General features: G+C 41.8%; 2 protein-coding genes across 4 annotated transcripts in view; one reads left to right on the top strand and one right to left on the bottom strand.

The window, feature by feature from the left end:
- Positions 1-10757, bottom strand: part of LOC126248335 (leukocyte elastase inhibitor-like) — a 76754-nt gene extending 65997 nt beyond the window's left edge. Inside the window, exon 1 of the mRNA XM_049949232.1 lies at positions 10614-10757. Coding sequence (XP_049805189.1) covers positions 10614-10632 — 19 coding nt within the window. The 5' untranslated portion in view covers positions 10633-10757. The remainder of the gene's footprint in view (positions 1-10613) is intronic.
- Positions 1-23568, top strand: part of LOC126248333 (constitutive coactivator of peroxisome proliferator-activated receptor gamma-like) — a 725840-nt gene that overhangs the window by 477230 nt on the left and 225042 nt on the right. For all 3 annotated transcript variants that reach the window (XM_049949229.1, XM_049949228.1, XM_049949230.1), the window contains one exon: positions 4357-4428. In XM_049949229.1, coding sequence (XP_049805186.1) covers positions 4357-4428 — 72 coding nt within the window. The remainder of the gene's footprint in view (positions 1-4356; positions 4429-23568) is intronic.

Genomic DNA, 23568 nt, shown 5'->3' on the forward strand with positions numbered 1-23568 from the left:
GTTATGTATAACGTAGTTACTACGAGACTTACCGTAGTTCCTTCGTGCAGTCTACACAAAATAAGCAGGAGTATGCCGTCCTGTTGCAGCGCGTAATTATTTCAGTGGGTTACATGTTGAGCGTCCCACAAGGTCGTTTTCCGACAGTACTGGCTCTCACTCACCGTGGTGTTTGACCCTCGTGCTGCTGATGGCGAAGATTGCTACATGCTGGCGGCAACTGTCCCGGCAGCGGTCAGCGTAAACATCAACCTGCTCTGCGGGCACTTCATTCCCTCCTACCTCACGCTTTTTTCCTTGTTTTCTGGACTTCCCCGCAAGGGGCTTGCCGGAACCAGTCTACGTCAGCGGTGTCTGATGCCAATTAAAACTAAATTTATAGATTTTTTTAATCTTTTCGTCTCATGCACGCGCATTTAAATATTTTGCAATACATTTGTATAGTAACATTGTTAATATGTAGTAAGGCGAAAGAAACTTCATCAGTTTATGAATCATCTGGCGATTACCTGCGTTTACAAAAATGAAAAAGGGATCTGTAACAGTTCGCCGTTCAGATAAGTAGCTTACTTAGGGTTGTCAAGATGAATCTTAAACTGAGGACACTTCTAGATTCACACTAAAATCTGCAAACCTGTTATAGGTTACTCGACATTTACCGAAGTGGCATTAACTTTAATTTTTGCAACTAATATCATGAAAATACGTAAGTATACTGCCCTGTGTGGTTTGCAAATGAAACTTACATAGGTAGTTTTCCGTATCAGTTTATTTAATCATACGTTTCAATAATTTGTGACATTTTAATACAAACTAGTCATATATATCATTCTCTGAAGCACTCATTTGATGGCCCAATTTCTTAAAGTAATTACTTGTTTTGCAGCAAATAATCACAAAAGGCAAATAAAAGCAATGCTTATAATGCACACTTAATTCCCTTAACAGACTTAACACAATCTATTTCTATCTTTGGTCCTTTGTTTACTAGTGAGAAAACCCTTTTACACTAGCGTTGTGACTAGGAATAGCAAAGAAAATCTAAAATTTTTAGTAGCTCTGAGAAAAACGATATTCCTTGTCTCTTGGAAATATTTACGCCAGAGATCATTTGACACACACACACACACACACACACACACACACACACACACACACACACACACACACACACACAGAGAGAGAGAGAGAGAGAGAGAGAGAGAGAGAGAGAGAGAGAGAGAGAGAGAGATTCCTACAAGTGAATTTTTTTCTTTTTTCAGGGCTAAAATATGGTGAAAGAATGACAAGCGAGAATGAACAAACTAATCTTGCTTCACTAAGGTCATGTTAAAAAACATGTCAGTCAAAACATATTGCATCCTGAGGAATGAAATATGATTTCTGCGCAAGATACGTTTGGGTTAGTCTTGTAACAAGGGAAAGGAGACCGCCACCTACTCATAGGACGACTTAATTGCCTAGATTGCACATCTACGTATTCACAGAAGTCAGGCTTTCAGTGTGCACTGTGCAAACAGAATTAAATATTTTAATACTTCAGATGTCAGGCCCTGACGTCAGCCCCGCAGCAATACCATTTTGAATACTGTTACGTGAAACGTGAGCAGAGCAGTCTTATACTACTAATCTATCACTTTAACTGTTTTCAGGTGAACGAGAAAATTTCCCGATCTGTTACCAATTCTACTAATACTACACTACTGGCCATTAAAATTGCTACACCACGAAGATTAAGTGCTACAGACGCGAAATTTAACCGACAGGAAGATGATGCTGTGATATGCAAATGATTTGCTTTTCAGAGCATTCGCACAAGGTTGGCGCTGGTGGCGGCACCTACAACGTGCTGACATGAGGAAAGTTTCCAACCGATTTCTCATACACAAACAGCACTTGACTGGCGTTGCCTGGTGAAACGTTGTTGATGCCTCGTGTAAGGAGGAGGAATGCGTGCCATCACGTTTCCGACTTTGATAAAGGTCGGATTGTAGCCTATTGCGGTTGCGGCTTATCGTATCGCGACATTGATGCTCGCGTTGGTCGAGATCCAATGATTGTTAGCAGAATATGGAATCGGTGGGTTCAGGAGGGTAATACGGAACGCCGTGCTGGATCCCAACTGCCTCGTATCACTAGCAGTCGAGATGACAGGTATCTTATCTGCATGGCTGTAACGGATCGTGCAGCAACGTCTCAATCCGTGAGTCAACAGATGGGGACGTTTGCAAGACAACAACCATCTGCACGAACAGTTCAACGACGTTTTCAGCAGAAAGGACTATCAGCTCGGAGACCATGACTGCGGTTACCCTTGACGCTGCATCACAGACAGGAGCGCCTGCAATGGTGTACTCAACGACGAACCTGGGTGCTCGAATGGCAAAACGTCATTCTTTCGGATGAATCCAGGTTCTGTTTACAGCATCATGATGGTCGCATCCGTGCTTGGCGACATCGTGGTGAACGCCCATTGGAAGCGTGTATTCGACATCGCCATACTGGCGTATCAGCCGGCGTGATGGTATGGGGTGCCAATGGTTACACGTCTGTCACCTGTTGTTCGCATTGACGGCACGGAACAGTGGACGTTACATTTCAGATGTGTTACGACCCGTGGCTCTACCCCTCTTTCGATTCCTGCGAAACCCTAGATATCAGCAGGATAATGCACGACCGCATGTTGCAGGTCCTGTACGGGCGTTTCTGGATACAGAAAACGATCGACTGCTGCCCTGGCCAGCACATTCTCCAGATATCTCACCAACTGAAAACATCTGGTCAATGGTGACCGAGCAACAGGCTCGTCACAATACGCCAGTTACTACTCTTAATGAACTGTGGTATCGTGTTGAATCTGCATGGGTGGCTGTACCTGTACGGGCCATCCAAGCTCTGTTTGACTCAATGCCCAGGCGTATCAAGGCCGTTATTACGCCAGAGGTGGTTGTTCTGGGTACTGATTTCTCAGAATCTATGCACCCAAAATGCGTGAAAATGTAATCACATGTCAGTTCTAGTATAATATATTTGTCCATTGAATACCCGCTTATCTGCATTTCTTCTTGGTGTAGCAATTTTAATGACCAGTAGTGTACTAATTTCACAAAATTTAGTATTGGTATTGTCCCTGGTAAAAAGCAAAATCTGTTATCAGTATCTCTATTTGTGAGAGTATCGCATACGTAAGATGCAGTCATTTGAGAATTTTCATTTGAAGTCTTTAAGTTCTATCACCTTTGTTGGAATTATTCCAGATTTAACTTCATAGTATTGCTTTAGAATTTGAAAGAATTTCACAGGACCATGGTTATTGCCATCTGTTGCAATACCGAAACATGAAATACCTGTAAAAGGTCAAGAGACAATAGAGTGAAGTGACACTGCAGTATTAACAATTGCTTCTGTTTTAGTGCGAGCCCATGACAGATGTATTTGAGTCTTTGATTAACACTTTTCCAGTTTTCCTGTGCAGTCCATTTATTTAAAACTCTGACGACGTTTGACCGTTTGAAAAATGGGGTGCTTTCAGCTGCATGGGCCAGCCTGGAATCCTGCTGTGCAAAAAAGTCAACTTTGGACAAAGATGAAGCAGTACAAACAAGCGTATTGTGTTTACCATTGTTTTGGTGAGCTAGGTCTAACCTCCTGCAAAATAATTATGCACGTATTATAAGTTATTCATTATAACAAAAGTACTACAGATGAATTTCCAATGTCAATTTTATATTTACGGACAAACAGCCGCACGATAATAAACCTTACCTTTACTAGCAATTGAAATGAATGTACCAGGTGGATAGATGAGACACTGTCTTTTAGTTGATTCTTCCCAGCCCGAAGTCAGGAAACCGTTTTTGGAACTCGTCGGTAAACGCACATTTGCTTTTTGGCATGGTTTCGATTAAACATTAACACTAATTCATTTAAAAACTAAAAACAAACTGAGAAGAGAGCAGTTTAAAATGATCATTGTAATTCTAAATTGCTAGAAGCCGAGGTATCTTGCATTGTTGCATGCGTAATACTCTAACTGGCTGTCTTGTAGCTGGTACTTCACTGTAGTGGCCACACCAGTTATTTCAGTTGCTCGGAAGTAGTAACGAGCTCAGCGCGGCGCTGACACAGGAAAGAGGAAAGGCTAGAAAAAATCATATTGTTGGAAGAAAGATTAAATTCTTTAGTGTTTGCAATTGTGAGAGTTCAGTTGTATTTCCGTACTTTCGAGTTGAAGCAGTAGTATTTTTTTAGCTATACATTTTCCCAGTTTTCCTAAAAATCATTCTGGACCGTTGTTAGTAAAAAAGACGTCTGGTAACCCTAAGCTTACTAAAACCAACCGTTCTTTATTTTCAGGATATCGTCTGGAGCCCTGGAGGCAATCCTTCGGCCGTCAGAGAAGGACCAAAGAATTACCCTACAGCTCAGGTAATAACATACTTCTAACCGACGCAAACATTTTCTGTCTTAGGTAGTAAGGAAAAACCACTGCTTATCCTGCTGTTTGAATATGAATCTAATTTTTGTACCGCTTCCTTTATCGTTACCCAGGATGCACCACGAGGCGAACTGCCTCAGGCTTCACTTCATAGGAAACTGATTTCTCATATTGCATTCTTGTAATGTTTCCATTTTCAAGTTAGCCTACTGTTGCTTCCTGTTTTTTAAATCTGGATAAGATCTCCTGTTTTTTGGGGAATTTATTGCAACATTGGTGTCGGGCTGAATTTACTTCAGTACCGTACCTCAAGAAATTATCTGCACTGCAGGAGTAGAACGGACTATTTTACCAGCCGTGGAAATTTTCGCTAGCATTGGTGGTTTGTGTCTAATGCAGCATAGCTCTGCCCACATTGGTGGATGTAAGAGTGCGGTTTTGTATGTGTAAATATCTACTAAGTAGTCGCAGAACGTTTGTAGCTTATCACACGGATATCGCTGTTATTAAGTCCTCAACAAAACAGCTATCAACCATATTAGGATCCTGCAACGGCAGGACACCTGACTGAAAATTACCTACAAGTTCATGGCGCCCTCGATCGGTAATGCTGGAGTTCAATATGGTGTTGGCCCACCCTTAGCCTTAATGACAGCTTCCACTCTCGCAGGCATACGTTCAATCAGGTGCTGGAAGGTTTCTTGGGGAATGGCAGCCCATTCTTCATGGAGTGTTGCACTGGGGAGAGGTATCGATGTCGGTCGGTGAGGCCTGGCACGAAGTCTGCATTCCAAAACATCCCAAAGGTGTTCGATAGGATTCAGTGCAGGTCTCTGTACAGGCCAGTGCATTACAGGACTGTTGTCGTGCAACCACTCCGCCACAGGCTGTGCATAATGAACAGGTGCTCGATAGTGTTGAAAAATGCAATCGTCATCCCGAATTGCTCTTCAACAGTGGGAAGCAAGAAGGTGCTGAAAACATCAATGTAGGCCTGTGTTGTGATAGTGCCACAACAAAGAAGGGGTACAAGCCCCCCCCCCCTCCATGAAAAACACCACCACACAGTAACACCACCGAATTTTACTGTTGGCACTATACACATTGGCAGATGACGCCCACCAGGCATCCGCCATACCTACACCATGCCATCGGATCGCCACATTGTGTACCGTGATTCGTCACTCCACACAATGTTTTTCCACTGTTCAATCGTCCAGTGGGAAAAAAATTGGAATGAGCATACGGCATTGTGGGCCGGGAGTCCCCCATACGGGGAAGTTCGGCCGCCGAGAGCAAGTACTTATTGCATTCGACGCCACATTGGGCGACTTGCAGGTCGGAGAAGGGGATGAAATGATAATACCCAGTCCCTGAGCGGAGAAAATCCCGGCCCCAGCCGGAAGTCGAACCCGGGCGCCTTGGGGTGGCATTCCGTCCCGCTGACCACTCAGCTAACGGGGGTGGACATCGTCCAATGTTTACGCTCCTCACACCAAGCGAGGCGTCGTTTGGCATTTACCGGCGTGATGTGTGGCGTATGAGCAGCCGCTCTACCATGAAATCGAAGTTTTCTTACCTCCCGCCTAACTGTCATAGTACTTGCACTGGATCCTGATGCAGTTTGGAATTCTTGTGTGATGGTCTGGATAGATGTCTGGTCGTTACACATTACGACCCTCTTCCAACTGTCGGCGGCCTCTGTCAGTCAACAGACGGGGTCAGCCTGTACGCCTTACGTGTCCCCTCACGTTTTCACTTCACTATTACATCGGAAATAGTGGACCTAGGGATGTTTAGTGGTGTGGAAATCTCGCGTACAGGCGTATGTCTAGTGACATCACCTGACCGCGTTCGAAGTCCGTGAGTCCCGTGGAGCGCCCCATTCTGCTCTCTCACGATGTCTAATGACTACTGAGGTCGCTGATATGTAGTACATGTCAGTAGGTGGCAGCTCAATGCACCTAATATGAAAAACGTATGTTTTGGGAGTGTCCGGATACTTTTGGTCATATAGTGTATACTCTAACTTTCCTCTTCAGATCACAAATTATCTTCTGCCTCTGAATTTTATCACCATTTATTTCTCCGTGGTTTTTTTAACTAGTGCATCTATGTTTTCAAAGCAGTTTTAATAAAAAATTTGCAGTGCTTGATGTTACAAGTCCATCAAGCTACACCACATTTCAACAATGTTTGAAATCCGAAAGCGTAACCTTTCTGTAGTATTTTCTTTCCCGGTGCACTCACAGCAACTGCGTCTGAGCGCATGGTCACTGTGAAGCGATCTGCTGTAGACAAACCCGAGTCCACAAACGACCACTTCCCGCTGGTACTCCATCCTGCTTACGGAAGGCTTGTTCTGACTTCAGCACCACAGTAGCTTTTTGCCTTGAATGTGATCGCAGATTGCATTTTGTTCGGTTTGGACTTTGATTACTATTGTTGCTGTTTATCTACGCTTCAAAAAACCACTACCCTTAAGGTACTTTTCCTGTAGTTTTGAATACCAGCCTGTAATTCTCTGCTTATGTGAAGAATATTTCCATCTGTTGATTGCGCAATTTGTACATTATACGAAGGAATACCTACGTTGCTATCCAACCAATTTTGGGCGATTGTATATTAACTACGTGTGGATCAATTTTCATCGGTTTCATATGGGACTATAAAATTTCCGATTCCAAGTTACCAATTATTTCGCGTATTATTCGTAAATTTCCTACAGACACTAGGTGTAAGTTTCCACTGTTTCAGTTTGGTCAGGTAAGTAACTGCCGGCATTTACCTTTTTCTGGACACATCGAATTGCCAACAAATTTGTGCTGGTCAAAGCGTATTTGATCACGTTATGCAGGATTAGAAAACTGTCGTCCGTAAATAATGCTCTATAAGTCGTCGTGAAGTATGACTCAGTAGTCGCTTGCAGTCAATGACATCCTTGTTCGATAAGAATCCTTTATCCTACCTTATACGTTATAAGTGTGTCACTAGGTAAGTGCTAGACTACAGTATCTACAGCTCTATTCCCGTTCGGTCCCTTGATTTTTTTAATCACTTATCGCATCTTTCGTCTGACTGATTTGTTAATGTGGAAAATGCAAATTGCACTATTATTCTCAGTTCCCCTGTAACTAGCCAAGTCAGTTCGATTAGTCTAAGGAAGTCAAGCGCATACCAACCTCCAATACGACCATATGTAGTAACCATCTTTTGGGTTAAGGTCGACTTTCGAGCGACGAACAAAATTTTTGCATATTTAATTTTTAGTACTTTTTCACTATGCAGCGACTGTACGTGCCAGGAAACGTTGTGGACTAATTTTAGTATTGCCTTCTACTACGCCACTTCCGTTAATTTTCTTATGTTAGATGGGAGACGCCTGTTAATCTCAGTGGAGTACATATTTTCTTCTGGTCCTACACGAGAACTTCAGAAATAGTTTTGCCAATTTTTCTGTCATATACTCGAAACAGCTACAACAAATACTATAATAGTCTTGACACTTATTACTAAAAGTTGTTAAAGGATGACAAATTTTATATGGATTTTGATATGAGAACCAAAGAATTTTATTCTTAAGACTTCTGTAGCTTTTCTCTTTGCCGAAGTTGAAAACTTCTGAATGGAACTCCAGTATGGTGGGATGGTTTCAAATCCCCAAGACGGCGTTGGATTTGCCGTAGTGAATGTAAGGTCCGTTGCTTCAAGTTCACGGGATGCTTCTTCCCCTAACATTTTCTAGTCCGACAAGTACATTATGTCTAATGACCTGTACGGCGACGTGGATGTTAAATTTTAATCCACTTTGCTTAGAACTGGAACGCTGCATTCTGCGATGCCAGCGATCATTTACATATTTTCGGTTATAATGTAAAGAAAGTTTAACCTCTTGTCGATCTCGAGTTCATTAGACAGGGCTTAAGCTCACGTTGAATACAGATCGCTTGACGTAGACGAATGGGGAAGGAAATTGCTTATTCTTTCTGAAGGGATCACTTCGGTATTCATCACAAGCGATTTAGTCAAACTAAGGAATACAGACTCCTGGATGGGCGAAAAACCGCGTGCTAATCGAATTTTATTGTAAGCAATTTGTGCAAAATTTTGTTTGTAGTCTTAACTTTTTATGCTCGTGTATTCAGCCGGGCAGTGTTCAGGTCGTGTCGAATACCAGAAAGCAATTTAAAGTAACAAGCTGGGAAATCAAACTGACTCGTCTTAGTAACATTCACACCATGTTTAGCATGAAATTCGCGTATATGCGGATACACTACACCTAAATCCAGTGCAATTAAGGACATTGGTATCGTAACCATAGAGTATTTTGTTTGAATTCGATTGCAATAGACGAGCAAAATTAGCATGTGTCTCTCGCTTCGTTATGTTGTGACGTATTGGTCTATATTCGGGTCCATCTTATGAAGGGAACCACCTTACTTTCCTGGGCTAGGCTAGGTACCAAATTTACCTTTCCATTCTTGGGATTTGTTAACATTTAACTTATAGCTAGAGCCTCCGTGCACGAAAGAGTCGAAATGTTTTGCACGCGCGATAATGATCACGAGGATCACTTCTGAATATGTTCAAGAGGTGTTTATCAGGAAACATACAACTCTTGGCAGAATGTGTTAGCTTGTAAAGCTCATATGCTAGTATTACAGATTTAAGTTTTATGATAACTTGCTAATATTTAATCTACCAGACCGAGTACGCAAGTGTGCGTTACCAAATACTGCTGGATGTGTGGTGTAGTACAGTTATTCACTGTAGCTGCGTTTCTCAATGTGTCCAATATGCAAACTTAGTACCGTAACCCTACCACCTGCTTTGACAAGAAGTTATTGGACGTTCCTGTTGTGACTTATTTCGAAGTGCAAGGCTTCACGAGTACCGTAAACTATTTCTGACTGATGAGTAGGTTAACTGTATCGTCACGCCTGAACATACAATTGTACGGCATTTCGAAAGCTTTAGTTTTACGTGAAATACAAAAAAAAATATGCGTTTCCTCGTCAATGAATGCAGATATCTTGCCTTAATGATTTAACAACCTTTCTACAGGACTATAATTTATAATAGTTGTAAATTGAGCAAGAAATTAACATTCGCGATGTATTAGTGCGTTTGTTTTCCCTTGCATTTGTTATTAGATATTTGTAATATCAGCGCATCGGCGACTTGAATTAATGTTAGAACATTACACAAGTCCTCTCAAACTGTCAGTTGAAGAAATATACGATAGTAGGCACTAAATATATTTTTTTCACGTGAATAACCTCGTCAGCAACATTTGAACGAACAACTAGCTTTATATGCAGGAAATTTTTCCACCATTCACATTTAAAAGCAATTAAGGTACCATTTGTACTGAGAGCTCGCAGTTTTTCCCATATAACAGCTAATTGCTGTTGACGTGGTTGTAATTTGCACTGCATTGATGTGATACATCAATTCATAAATAGCTTTTGAAGAAAAGGCTTGATTTCCACACAGCGTTTGACAATGGTACATAATTTACAATTTTAATAATTTAATACAGTTCTTGAGGTAATTAGTTAACTTTTGCATCCAAGCGTACTTAAACAGTAATTTTGATGTATTTCATGGTTTCTATCATCATGCGAAACAGTTTTATCGAAGAACGGGAAACACTGACAGTTCGAATCAAGGGACCAGTCTCTACATTTCCCTTCATCGAAGTGCTCATTTATGAGTTATTTATACAAAACATACATCATTGCCTGTTAACGAAAGCCTAACTACTATATAAAGCTCAGACATGGGGAAACTCTCAAAGTTATCAGCGTTTTATACATTTGACTTCATAGTTATTTTTCGTTTATGCACTTCACGAAAATTAACTGTATTACTTCGAAACCAAATACGTCAATTAATGAACGAGCTGCACATCGTACCCACTGTGTCTCCTGACACCTTTACGTTTAATTTTATTTGTACATACGGAACACTGTGCCCAGGAATTAGTTTCCTAATCAAGCGCTTTCATCGAGTGTACCACTTGCCCTGCTAACTGTTCCGAAGGAGCAACTTCTTTATTAAAACTAATACCCTCAAGCACATATCGGGCTACAAATGTAAGTTCGCAGCAATAGCGGCACGATTGTGAGAACGTGTGTGGCTGGCATGGTAATGCATAGCGCAATCGCCTCACCTGTGGCTGCGCCGATCATGATGGGTGTTTGTCACTGCTCGGCAGCCGACTGCTTGCAGATGCCGCCAGAAGTGGAGAAACCCCACTTCCCCTACTCGTGACGTCACCAGTGGAGGAAGGGGGAACAGTCGGCTGACCCGCTCAGCCAGTTACTGTACTACTGCTAGCAGCAAGTGCAGAGGCTCTTCCAAGGCTGCGGCTGCTCGCGAAATACGGCTTTGGTGACGTGCCACATTCACTCCGGTCCACTGCTATTTGCCATTCACGCTTGCACACTAAGAAAAAACACGTTACCGTTATGTGTCATCCGTTGCCTCATTTGTCATTCGTTTTCGTGAACAAGGACGCATCATCAATAGACTTCGTCTCGTTCTATTGCCATAAGTAGTTATGTTGCACCAGAGAGTCATTTTTAAGTTCGGTTTCTGGTAAATTTGAAACACTTGGAGACACGTTCCTAGACGAATACTGACCCAGCCATTTGTCAGGGCCATTTCTAACATTTGCGAAAAAACTACGCTGTTGTGGCCCTACATTTTAAGAACTTCCATAAATGTGCACTAAAGATTCAATTAGCGTACGAGTAGGCTGTTTGTCTCCCAGTTATGTCCACAGTGTGTCAACGTTTTTCACGCGTGCATTTGCTTTGTTAATTAACATTCAAAATTGTGAAGTCATTCCCCATCTGGAAGAAGCTGTGCGGTTAGCGTTAAGATGTTAAGAGTACTCACACACAGATGCGGCGTACATACTGTTACTAATTGCACAGCATCTCCCAAACCATGGCTTGCATCTGAAAGCGACAAGGGAACTGCTGCTTCCTTCGTATGCAAACTCTTTTTCAGAATATCACCTGAAATTGTCAATTGAACCGGTGAACTAGGATGCTTTTATTTCGACTTTTATCAGTGTAGGTCCAACTTGAACAAAGAAATGTGAAAATTTACACACCCGAAACACACGGGTTTCAAGTGCTAGGTCGTAGCGATTACCGTACGGAGAAGCTATTTGTAGGTGTGTAGTCAAAGGAGAACTATAATAACGCCCACTAATATTCATGGCAGTTTCATAGGGCAGCAGCTCGCCGGAGGTTGAGTCCTACCTCGGGCATGGGTGTATATATTGTTCTTAGCATAAGTTAAAGTAGTGTGTAAGGCTAGGGACAGATGACCTCAGTAGTTTGGTCCCTTAGAAATTCACACACACACAGGGCAGCATCAGAAAATAGCTCCTGGCAGACCTGTGAAAAGACATAAGTAATCTATGAGAATTTCGTAAAAAATTATATTAGACACTGATACACTAGCTTTGTGTAATTTGACTGGAAACTACAGAAGTACTTCAGAGGGTTGCTTTCGTAGGCTTTTAGCCTCTTTACACCATTTTGTTGGCTAAAGTGCATTTACTGTACCCCTCTCTAACATTGCGTGTTGCAGTTGGCAATTCGTTATTGTTGATCGCAGACAATTAGATAATAGTATACAGTTGGGTACAGCTTAAATTGCTGTGAATGAAATAAAATACCCGTTAATTTCATTGACGAAGGATAGGAATTTATGGACTAGCTATGTGATTGGCTACGCACATCTCAAATATGGTTTCTCATGTTTGCTTACCATTATTTGTCACGCGAACCGTTACCAACAGCAGCAAACAACCAAAAATCCGCGAACACCGTAAATGTCTTTTAAAAAGTTGTTTTCTACCGACTTCTAATTTCACTTTACATACAGACTACTACACTAAAAATGAGATTATTTATCTATTGAAATGTGAAAGGTGACCAGTACCGTTTCCTCGTATTTTACAAAGCCGCTTTACGCAGTAAAACGATGCTGGAAGGATTATCGCTGTATACCATAAAGGACGTGCTCCTTACCTGCATACATTTGTCCAAAGAATCGACAATGAGAGATTACTCTAACAAGGGAACCTCCCCTTCGCACCCCCCTCAGATTTAGTTATAATTTGGCACAGTGGATAGGCCTTGAAAAACTGAACACAGATCAATCGAGAAAACAGGAAGAAGTTGTGTGGAACTATGAAAAAAATAAGCAAAATATACAAACTGAGTAGTCCATGCGCAAGGTAGGCAACATCAAGGAGCGTGTTAGCTTACGAGCGCCGTGGTCCCGTGGTTAGCGTGAGCAGCTGCGGAACGACAGGTACGTTACAAAAAAACGTCCTTGGTCCTTGGTTCAAATCTTCTCTCGAGTGAAAAGTTTAATTTTTTATTTTCAGATAATTATCAAAGTTCAGGCACTCACACATAATCAACTTCGCTCTCCAAAATTCCGGGACATGTTCAGATTTGCTTGGACATATACAGGATTTGACGGTCTACGCACGGAAACATTTGAAAACGTAAAAAACATATGTTTTGACAGAGCACAGGGAAAACTGTGCTACTGTGAAACTGTTGCATTCATTTGATGCAGTTTATGTGACAAACTCTTATGTTTTCATCACTTTTTTGGGAGTGATTATCACATCCACAAGAAAACCTAAATCGGGTAAGGTAGAAGAATCTTTTTACCCATTCGCCAAGTGTGCAAGTTAGGTGGGTCGACAACATATTCCTGTCATGTGACGCACATGCCGTCACCAGTGTCGTAAAGAATATATCAGACGTGTTTTCCTGTGGAGGAATCGGTTGACCTATGACCTTGCGATCAAATGTTTTCGGTTCCTATTGGAGAGGCACGTCCTTTCGTCTACTAATCGCACGGTTTTGCGGTGCGGTCGCAAAACACAGACACTAAACTTATTACAGTGAACAGAGACGTCAATGAATGAACGGACAGATCGTAACTTTGCGAAAATAAAGAAAGTAAAATTTTTTCTCGAGGGAGGACCTTTCGTTCAGCAGTTGCTCACTCTAACCACGAGACCACGGCGCTCATCAGCTAACATTGTCCTTGATGTTGGCTATCTTGCACATGGACTACTCAGTTTGTATATTTTGCTTATTTTTTCATAGTTCCACACAACTTCTTCCTGTTTTCTCGATTGATCTGTGTTCAGTTTTTCAAGGCCTATTCACTGTGTCAATTTATAACTAAATCTGAGGGGGGTGCGATGGGGAGGTTCCCCTGTAAGGGGTGCAAGTAAAATAATAATATCCGAGTTTGAGAAAGCCAGTATGTTGTCCCTCAGATTTAAATAAATAAGCTTAAGTTATATGTATATATATATATAAAGCAGCGAACACAGTACGGCATCAGTTTTACAAATCGTTCACAACGAATAATTTACCTAAGAATTTTTAACATCGTGAAGTCCCGTCAGCAACTGTGATAATAAAACATATAACAAGTCAGCCTCTGTTGCAAATAGAAACCATGCCAAACTTTGGGATGCAACAGTTTAGTGTCAGTAGCTTCTGAAGAAGGCCAAATTATTTTGGCTGAAACCTAGGTAAAGATTGGTTTCTATTTGCAACATAGGCTGACATGTTATGTGTTTGATAATTTACCTCTAAATTTTGGAAGACACATAAAATTCAAGGCTGCTTAATAATTTCCAAGTTCCTGTAATTAGGTACAGAGCTGTGCGATAAATGCAACAGCACATACATTTGTTGGTATCCAATTGGACGATCAGCTATGATGAAACTGGCATGTGATTATTTGCTAAATAACTGGTTTGGCAAACGTTCTTTGAATTTTTCTATTCTCCCCTGTTCGAAAGCGCAATATTAAGGGTAAGTTTTGTGTGAAGTGTTGAAGTTTTCTTGTTAATGAAAAGAGATGTTACAGGATGTGTTGAAATTGTAGTCGGGTATGTCTCTGAGCCTTTTCGACGGACTTGCGGTAGTTAACACCCAGGAAACATGACGCTAATTTCGCGTAACTGCTTCTTGCCTTCATAATGGCCTCAATCCGGTGAGTAAGTTTGTGTCCGTCAGTTTGTTTATGTCTGCCACTTCGACCCGAGGCCAATCATCCACGGTTAGGTCTCAGAGCGCTACCAAATTGCGGAGATGTTGATTGCTGCATTTCATAAGCTGTCTCAAACGGGCTCAGACTTTTTCTATGAGATTAATATCCACTGATCTAGTGGGCCAGTCGAGTTGCGATTTCGTACTCTAATGTTGGTCTAACCAAGGACGTGTGCATGAACACGGCTGTTGCCATCTGGGGAGGCACGAGTGTACACAGTGGGATCGTCATGAAGATGGAGAACCAAGTGTAACACTTCTTCACTGAGATCACGATAACCTGAATGAGTAGGCTCCTGTCATGGTACGAAAAACATAACAGAGCGACCTCTGACCTGTACTACACGCTCTACTCGCTGCGGGTTAAAACACCTCATTGCGCCGTCGGTGCACTCCACACCTTGGATAATATGAATTGAGACAAAAATCGAGAGATGTCAGACCACACTACACGTCTACACATTCCTTGTAGATATGTTGGACAGCCCATATTGATACATCAACAAATGTGAAACATGGCTGTTTCTCAGCAACCATATATTAGTTTCAACATAGGATTATACAGTCAACCTGTTGCAAATAACTGTTAGGTACGTTGACCTAGATTTTGACACCTACTACGAATGGCTTAACCATAATGAAATTTTGATAAACCGTAAAATTACATTGCGAGAAAGCAATGGTGAGAATTAAGAGCCGATATACTCAAGTTAGAACATGAAACACGTTCCATCCTTTGGCACGTGTGCCTAACTAGAAACATCATCAGACTCAACAATCTGATGTTGGTCCTAGCTAGGCACATGTGCCAAAGGCTGGAACGTGTTTTATTTTTTGATTTGAGCGTATCTGCTCTTAATTCTGACCATTGGTTTCTTGCAATGTAATTTTACGCTTTCTCAAATTTTTCATTCTAATGAAGATATCCGTAGTAGGTGTCGAAACGTAAGTCAGTATATCAAACAGTTATTTGCAACTGGTTGGCTGTACAAACTTATGTTGACACTAACAAATGGTGCAACATCATTCAAGGTGTGGTATGGATCATTCTGACACGTCGACCTACTTACTGTGCTGATTCCATGCAATCGTCTAGCACATACATACCAATTCAGTGGTGGAAGACCACATGGCCACCTGGTACAGTGCTGCGCCATCTACAATGTTCCAGAGCGACCAGTCTCATCTTTTAAAGGGGTGCCGAACATTTTGTCTGTTGAGCTTACCTCTGTGCAGCAATGGGTGGAAGGAGGCTTATGGCCGCAGTAATGGGAACGATTATTTCATACACATGCTGACAATGTTTCCAGGTAATGTTAATCTGTCCGCTACGGTCGCAGGTTCTAATCCTGCCTCGGGCATGGATGTGTGTGATGTCCTTAGGTTAGTTAGGTTTAATTAGTTCTAAGTTCTAGGCGACTGATGACCTCAGAAGTTAAGTCGCGTAGTGCTCAGAGCCATTTTAACCATATTAATCTGTGAATGCATGGTCTTGCGGCGTTATGAATTAATAAAATCTTCTCGGGCTCCCAGCCGTGTCATGTGGCTAAAATCCCACGAGGTTTCGACCGAGCTCTCCTCGGTTATTGTCTAGTCTTTTACCACTTGACAATGTCCGAGGAGAGCTCGGTGGAAAGTACGTGGGATATTGACCATCTGACGCGGCTGGAAGTCCGAGAACATTTCATTAATATTAATCTAGTAGCACGGAGCGAGGTGACCCAGTAGTAATATTCTGGCCTCACATTTGGGAGGTCGGCCAGATTTAGATTTCCCTAATACGCTAAAGCGCCAGTACTTGAAAGGGGACATGGTCAGTATTTTTTCTCGATCAGAGCCTGTGCCCCATCTCTGATGTCCTCATTGTCGACGGGACGTTATACGCTTAATATGCTTTGACACAGAAGTTGCACCAGCCGCTTAAGTGAGGCATGGTGAAATAAGATCTTCATAAAAAGTTATCACCTTCGGGAAACTACAACAGTTACTTATCGTGTCAGAAATAAAGATTTTTGCAAACTAGCCCCCAATAATAGAGAGGGCGTTAATGTCGTACTGGCATTGAAACATAAACATTTAGCATTTTTAACTGCCATGTCGTTTTTAGACTAACAAGGGGAACGCGCCATAGGTAGCTCTCTGGCACAGTCGAAGCTACACTTGGTGAAAATAGAGGGACACATATTTTGTCTTAGTTGCCAACATGAAATAGTTTCCGAGGAAATGACACAGTTTTGATGCTACTTCATCAGTTCGAGCTGAATTAAATCAAGCGGATTGATGACGTAGAGGCTAAAAGCACAGTTTCCAAGTTTTGTGCTCCGTGTATGTTTTTTTTTTCTTTTGTTGTGGAAGTATGTGACGTCAATAACAACAATAGTTTTTGTGGCATTGAGAAATACGATGGGATTATTGACAAAAGAAACAAACATTTCAAATCTTATTAAAGACAGATATTACGAGCATCATCACAATTCTTATTTAGCCCTGTATGACTGATAGTAATTGAAAATGAAAAACATATAAATTATGGTATTTCAATTTTTGCTCTGATTTTTTACTTCTATATTTCAGGAGGACCTGTGGGCTCATCAGGATGATTTATATCATAAAAACATTCAAAACATCAAAGTTCAGGCCACCACGATCAAAGCTGGAAAGCGCACGTGCCAGTCATTTTTTGTGCAAATATTATTAGAAAGAGCAGCCTTGCTTAATACCTCACGATCCGGCGATAATTTCGTGGCAAACCAAGCATATCAAAGCATTTTCTCTAAAGCTGGACCCTGCAATTGATTACGGATTCGGGCGTGGATTTTGTTAATTACATCGCTTCTACCTGTGATTTCAGTTTGTTGTGTGATGAGAATAGGGCACTTCTGTGATGTTCGAATGTAAATTCTTCACCTGTCAGTAAAGATGTACATCGCAGTGTTGACACTTTGGAGGAATTTCTCTTAATGAAGACGTCGATATTTCGATTTTATCGACAACCAGGCAGTCGTATATGAGGGATAGCTTTGTCCATTCCAAGAGTCAATACTGTACAGAAACGGATCCATCTCTACGTAAGGTCACATAAACTTTGTCCAAAAACTGATGACAGGTATCTTTTGCAAGTTTTCCAGCTTTTGTGGCAGTTGCGTACACATTACGATGCCGTTCCATTAATTAGTTTACTTCTTGTTGGTTTCGGGGACCAAATTTGCCCCTGACTTCTTGAAGCCAATCAAAAACCGTTGTTAACAGTTCTCCGGAAAGCATTAATCCGTACTGGGCAGTGTACGAGGGCACAAGCTCACAAGTACAAAACAGATATCGCGATCGAGGACTCACAAACGGAGGGGCGACTCGAGATAAATATAAATAATCGATCCGTAAGCGTTCGATCGTTTTACAGAGGCTAGAAACAATGGGCACCTAGATACTACATGAACGTTGCGGCTCTGGACAATGGCTGCAGCTCATTGCCGTCGGAAAGTTTCGAATTCAAAGCTCCAAACATATACTTCGATTCTTTTAAGGGGAAACACAGAATTCGCCAGCGGCATGTCACCAAATACACAAGCAGCAAAGACGTTTAAGGGTACGTTTGATTAATTATTGGAAACAGCAGGAGAGTTGCAACTTAAAACCTCCACTAGAATTCCCGAGTCCAATCCTGATTTCGTTATAGTTACAGATTAAACAGAATGTGAGCATCACATTTATAGTAAGACAATGTTATCGTTTTGAAGTGAGAGAGTTACAGAAATAGCTACCGACCAACTGAAACAAAGAAATCTATCATAAGTTTTTGGACAAAGTTTTGCAACTTTACTTAAAAATGGAGCCGTTTCTGTACATTATTGACTCGTGGTGTGGACAAAGTTATCCCTTCTTATGCGATGGCCTGATTTTCAATGAAATGGGAATGTCGACGTGTGCATTAAAAGTAATTCCGCCAACCATCAACCGTCCGACGTATACTTTTACTGACAGGCGAAGAATTACATTCGCTCATAACAGAGGTGCCCAGTTCTCATCGCACAGCAAACGGAAATCACAAGTAGAAGCGACGCAATTAATAAAACACATGCCTGTATCCGTAATCCACTGTATGCTCCAGCTTTCGATAAAATACTTTGATATGCTTGGTTTGCCACGAAATTATCGCCAGTATGCGAGGTATTTAGCAACGTTAACGAGATCACTTTTCCTAATGCTATTCACATAAAAAATGACTGTGGCACATGCGTATTCGCACGTCGCTCGTGGTGCTCTGAACTTTTATGCTTTGATGTTTTTATGATACACGTCACTTTGATGAATACACTGGTCCTCTTGAAGTATAAAAGCAAACAATTAAAACAAAAACTGAAATTCTAGAATTTGCATGTTTTTCGTCTTCAGTTACTGTTAATAGAATGAGGTTATATATTGCCAACGGCATTGCTGCGGTAGTAACACCGGTTCCCGTCAGATCATCAGAGTTAGCGCTGCCGGGCTTGCCGTCCTGGTCTGCCGAGCGCTGTTGGCAAGTGGCGTGCACTCAGCCGTTGTGAAGCCAATTGAGGAGCCACTTGATTGAGAAGTAGGGGCTCCGGTCACGAGAACTGACGACGGCTAGGAGAGCGGTGTGCTGATGACATACCCCTGCATATACGCATCCAGTGACACCTATCGGCTGAGGGTGGTATTGCGGTCGGTCGGTATCATTGGGCTTTCCGAGGCCTGTTCCCGAGTTATATAAGATTATATAAAGACAATTTTTATTAAGATGTGAAGTTCTTACCTTTGTCAATGACCCCTTATTATTCTCGATGTCACAAAAAATATTGATGTCATTCATGTCATATATTTTCGCGAAAAAAACCATATGAATGGATCTGAACACAAAGCGCAAAAAATTGAAATTGTGCTCGTAACCACTACGCCGCCGACTCGCTTGGTTTAACGCCGCGCGCGCGAACTGATGAAGTAACGTCAAAGCTTTGTCATTTCCTCGGAAATTATTGTGTTGGCATCTAAGACATAATAGATGTCCCCTTAATTTCACTCTTCTTTCATCAAGAAAAGTTTCGACTGTGCCAGAGAACCGGTTCTCCCTGTAAATTAATGCGTTGAAAGTGATAGGTGAGGTGTCTACAGGATGAACCAGAATTCCACCGACAAACTTTCAGAGATGGTAGTATGGACAAAAAAAAAGAAAATTATGTCTGTTCGGTCGCAGGTTCGAATCCTGCCGCGGGCATGGATGTGTGTGATGTCCTTAGGTTAGTTAGGTTTAAGTAGTTCTAAGTTCTAGGGGACTGATGACCTCAGAAGTCAAGTCCCATAATGCTCAGAGCCATTTGGACCATTATGTCTGTTAAAGATGGGCTGTAAAATGCATGCCAACGTCAGAGCGCTGTTGGCATGCGGGTTTACACTCAGCCCTTGTGAGGCCAACTGAGAAGCTGCTTGATTGAGAAGCAGCGGCTCCGTTCTTATAAACTGACATACGGCCGGGAGAGCGGTGTGCCCCCCTATATCCGCTTCCAGTGACACCTGTGGGCTGAGGATGATACGGTGGCCTGTTCTGACAGAGTTTTTTTTTTCTTTTTAAATGCATGCGTTAAGAGCTATGAACATTTGTTCATGTTCGACACTGTGAAACACACCTCTTTTACTGCAAGCTCTTTGCTTTCCGTATGTTGAGGAGTGATAGCATGGACCAAAACAAGGAAAAAATGTCCAGTAACATGGGGTCTCAAATGAGTACCTTAAGAGCTGTGAGCACTTAGTAGAAGAGATGTGTTTCACCGTAGCGAAGATGGCCAAGTACTCATAGCTCTTAAGGTATTTATTAACCGGCAAGACGAAGTGGTAACCCGGCCGAAGCAGGAACCGCCCGCATCTCGTGGTCGTGCGGTAGCGTTCTCGCTTCCCACGCCCGGGTTCCCGGGTTCGATTCCCGGCGGGGTCAGGGATTTTCTCTGCCTCGTGATGGCTGGGTGTTGTGTGCTGTCCTTAGGTTAGTTAGGTTTAAGTAGTTCTAAGTTCTAGGGGACTTATGACCACAGCAGTTGAGTCCCATAGTGCTCAGAGCCATTTGAAGCAGGAACTAACTTGGTCACGTGACTAGGTACAGTGTCACTCCGATTAAAGTGCAAGCATGGAAGATGAGCGCGAATGTCTTCGTGGGCAGACACAACGGCTTCCGGTTAACGTGACTAAATCTATTAACGATGAGGAAGAGAAGGGATTTGTCTTACCGGCGGAGAAGACGGCGGAACGTGTGACCAGAATCTTAAAGCTGAGCAAGTAGATGGTTTGCGAATTACGGAAGGAGGGACACGAAGCCGAGGAGGGTGGGATTCAGAATTCTACGCCAAAGAAGGAGAGGCAATGTGTTCACAATAAGGATACCATCGACTAAATGGGTAAATGTATTATCATGCAGCAATTTCTACGTTATTACGAACAATATAAAGAAATATCAACTTTGAGAAAACTACACAGCTTTTGTCACACAGAACTGAACTTCAAGGCTAACAAGGAAACTCTGAGAACTTCGAACAACGAGCGTTGCAGACTGCTAGTAAATGACCAGCCAGGTGATACCGCTATGTTGATGATACTTTCGTAGTATGAACACACGGTGCAACGGAATTGGATGCCTTTCTGATACATCTCAACAGTATCAGTCCTCAAATACAGTTTACTATGGAAACGGAGAATAAGGGCCAACTGAATTTCTTGGATGTGTCTGTTATCAAGCGAGGGGATGGGACACTGGGCCGTAGGCTATACAGAAAAGCCAAGCACACTGACAGTTACCTGCTTAAAGGTTATGACCACCACCACAGACCAAAAAGAGGTCTGATTAAAACCTTGGTTGACAGGGCGCACAAAATTTGTTAACCGACTAACTTAAAAGATGGGCTTAAACATCTACGGTCGACATTCTAGAAGAATGATTATTCTAACAAGGAGGTGCGAGGGATGGAACTTTAATAGTGGCAACTATTTATTTACAGCTCGTACAAAATAGATACGTGTTTCAAAGTTTTACTGACCTTCAAAGTAGTCACCAGCATTTTCAAAGTTTTACTGACCTTCAAAGTAGTCACCAGCATTGAGTATAACCCGTTGCCAGCGATGTGGAAGTCGTAGGATACTCTTAGCAGCGCCAATTGTGTTGACAGTTCGAGCGGCGTGGTCTATTACCCGACGAATATGTAGCAGTTCTGAAGCGAATGCCGTGAAGTGTTTCCTTCAGTTGAGAAATCGAGTTGAACTCATGAGGGCTTTAGTCAGGGGAGTGCAGTATCTGGTATAGCACTTAGCAGCCCCATCAGTCAAACAAAACATTAACAGCTTGCACTCTATGTGCTTGAGCATTGTCCTGCAAAATGATGGTCAGGTCCTGCAGAAAGCGCCATAACATCTGTCTCTATGCTGTTCATTTTTGGAACACAATCTACGACCAGCTTAGAGACAGAAGTGCTGAGCAAGTATGGTGTGGAAACTACCTTCGGCCCCACCAGGAAGATAAAAGAACGTTTTAAGATCGGCAAAAGATATACGACATCATTTGGCTACACCGGGTGTGTATAAAATTCCTTGTAGTTGTGGACTGGTTTATATTGGTACCGCAGAAAGAAGTGCTAACACCTGTCTCGTTAAACACAAGAGGAATTGCCGGCTAGGACGTACGGATAAATCGGCTGTAGCGGAACATCTTTACCAAGAGGGTGACTATGAAATAAAATTCACTGAGACGAGTGTCATATCGAAAACATCGCATTATCATGCCCGTATGTATACAGAGGCTATTGAGAATTATAAACACCGGAATAGTTTTAACAGAAAAGAGGAAGGCGTTAAATTAGATGAAATTTGAATGCCAAAATTGCAACGTAAGAATGACGATCGATTACTTTCAATCGAGAATGTTGGCACTATCAGAGATAATCTCGTAGCCGACGTTACGTGATGGATGTGGTGCCTCTACACTGCCCATATATTCGGCTCTCCTCAAGTTCTGGTTGCGGTTCGCCACTTTACCTCTGAAGATGTCTCCCTCAGTCGGAGAGGAAACGTTAGGAGAAAGTTTTATACATTGACCACGGTCTATTAGCGCGGAAGTTTTAAGTGAAGTCTTATAAAAATTGTTATGTCTGTGGGATTTAGTTAGAAGCCAAAATATCTGTGTTCTTATGTGCGAACGAGAGGACATAGTGCAAAAAAGAGCTTGCATCATTAGGTTTTTATGGAAGAATGAAGCGTCAAAGCGGCCAGTGAGTTAATAAAACACGGGTTCACCCCTATTACACTCTAAATAAGTCTGGGCAAAGTGACAGTGTGTGAGGAGTATTGTCGCTGTTTATTGAAGTGAATGCAGACTGTTTCATGGATTTCATTAAGGATTCACTTATCACATGACTCAAAAACCAAAATGTCGGACTATCACTCATAAGTGGACCATGAAGTCTTATCTTTGTTTATTTGAGGAGAATAACATTTCCTCTTTCTTTGACGAAACAAAATACGCAAGTGTTCAAATATTTTCTAAATTAACGAAACTAATTGGCCATAGTAAGTATTATCCTTGTAAACTGTTATATCCAGTTTCTTTTGCTGCCAAACGCTCTCATCAGCAATCATTTGCTAGTGACAAAACATTCGGCAACTCACAATGGGAGAGGTGGGATTGACTTGTTGATACAATCTACAAGCTTATTGGCAAATGAAGAAGTTGATACGATGTTTAAATATACGTGCCAAAGGATTTTAAATTATATATATATATATATATATATATATATATATATATATATATATATATATATATATAATTAACTGAATAAAAATAATGAATGATCATTTTTATGGAGAGTTTAAAATTAAAACTTCAGGATACTTCTGGGGATTCAGAATCTACCTCTGGCTTACGTTTACCCGCTACACTATACCACTACTTGAGATAACGCTATTGATTTTCGCAATGTCTTCACCAGCTCAGAATATTTCTAACCATTGCAAGTGTCC

This window comes from Schistocerca nitens, chromosome 3 (assembly GCF_023898315.1).
Source record: "Schistocerca nitens isolate TAMUIC-IGC-003100 chromosome 3, iqSchNite1.1, whole genome shotgun sequence".
NCBI classification, from domain to species: Eukaryota; Metazoa; Arthropoda; class Insecta; order Orthoptera; family Acrididae; genus Schistocerca; species Schistocerca nitens.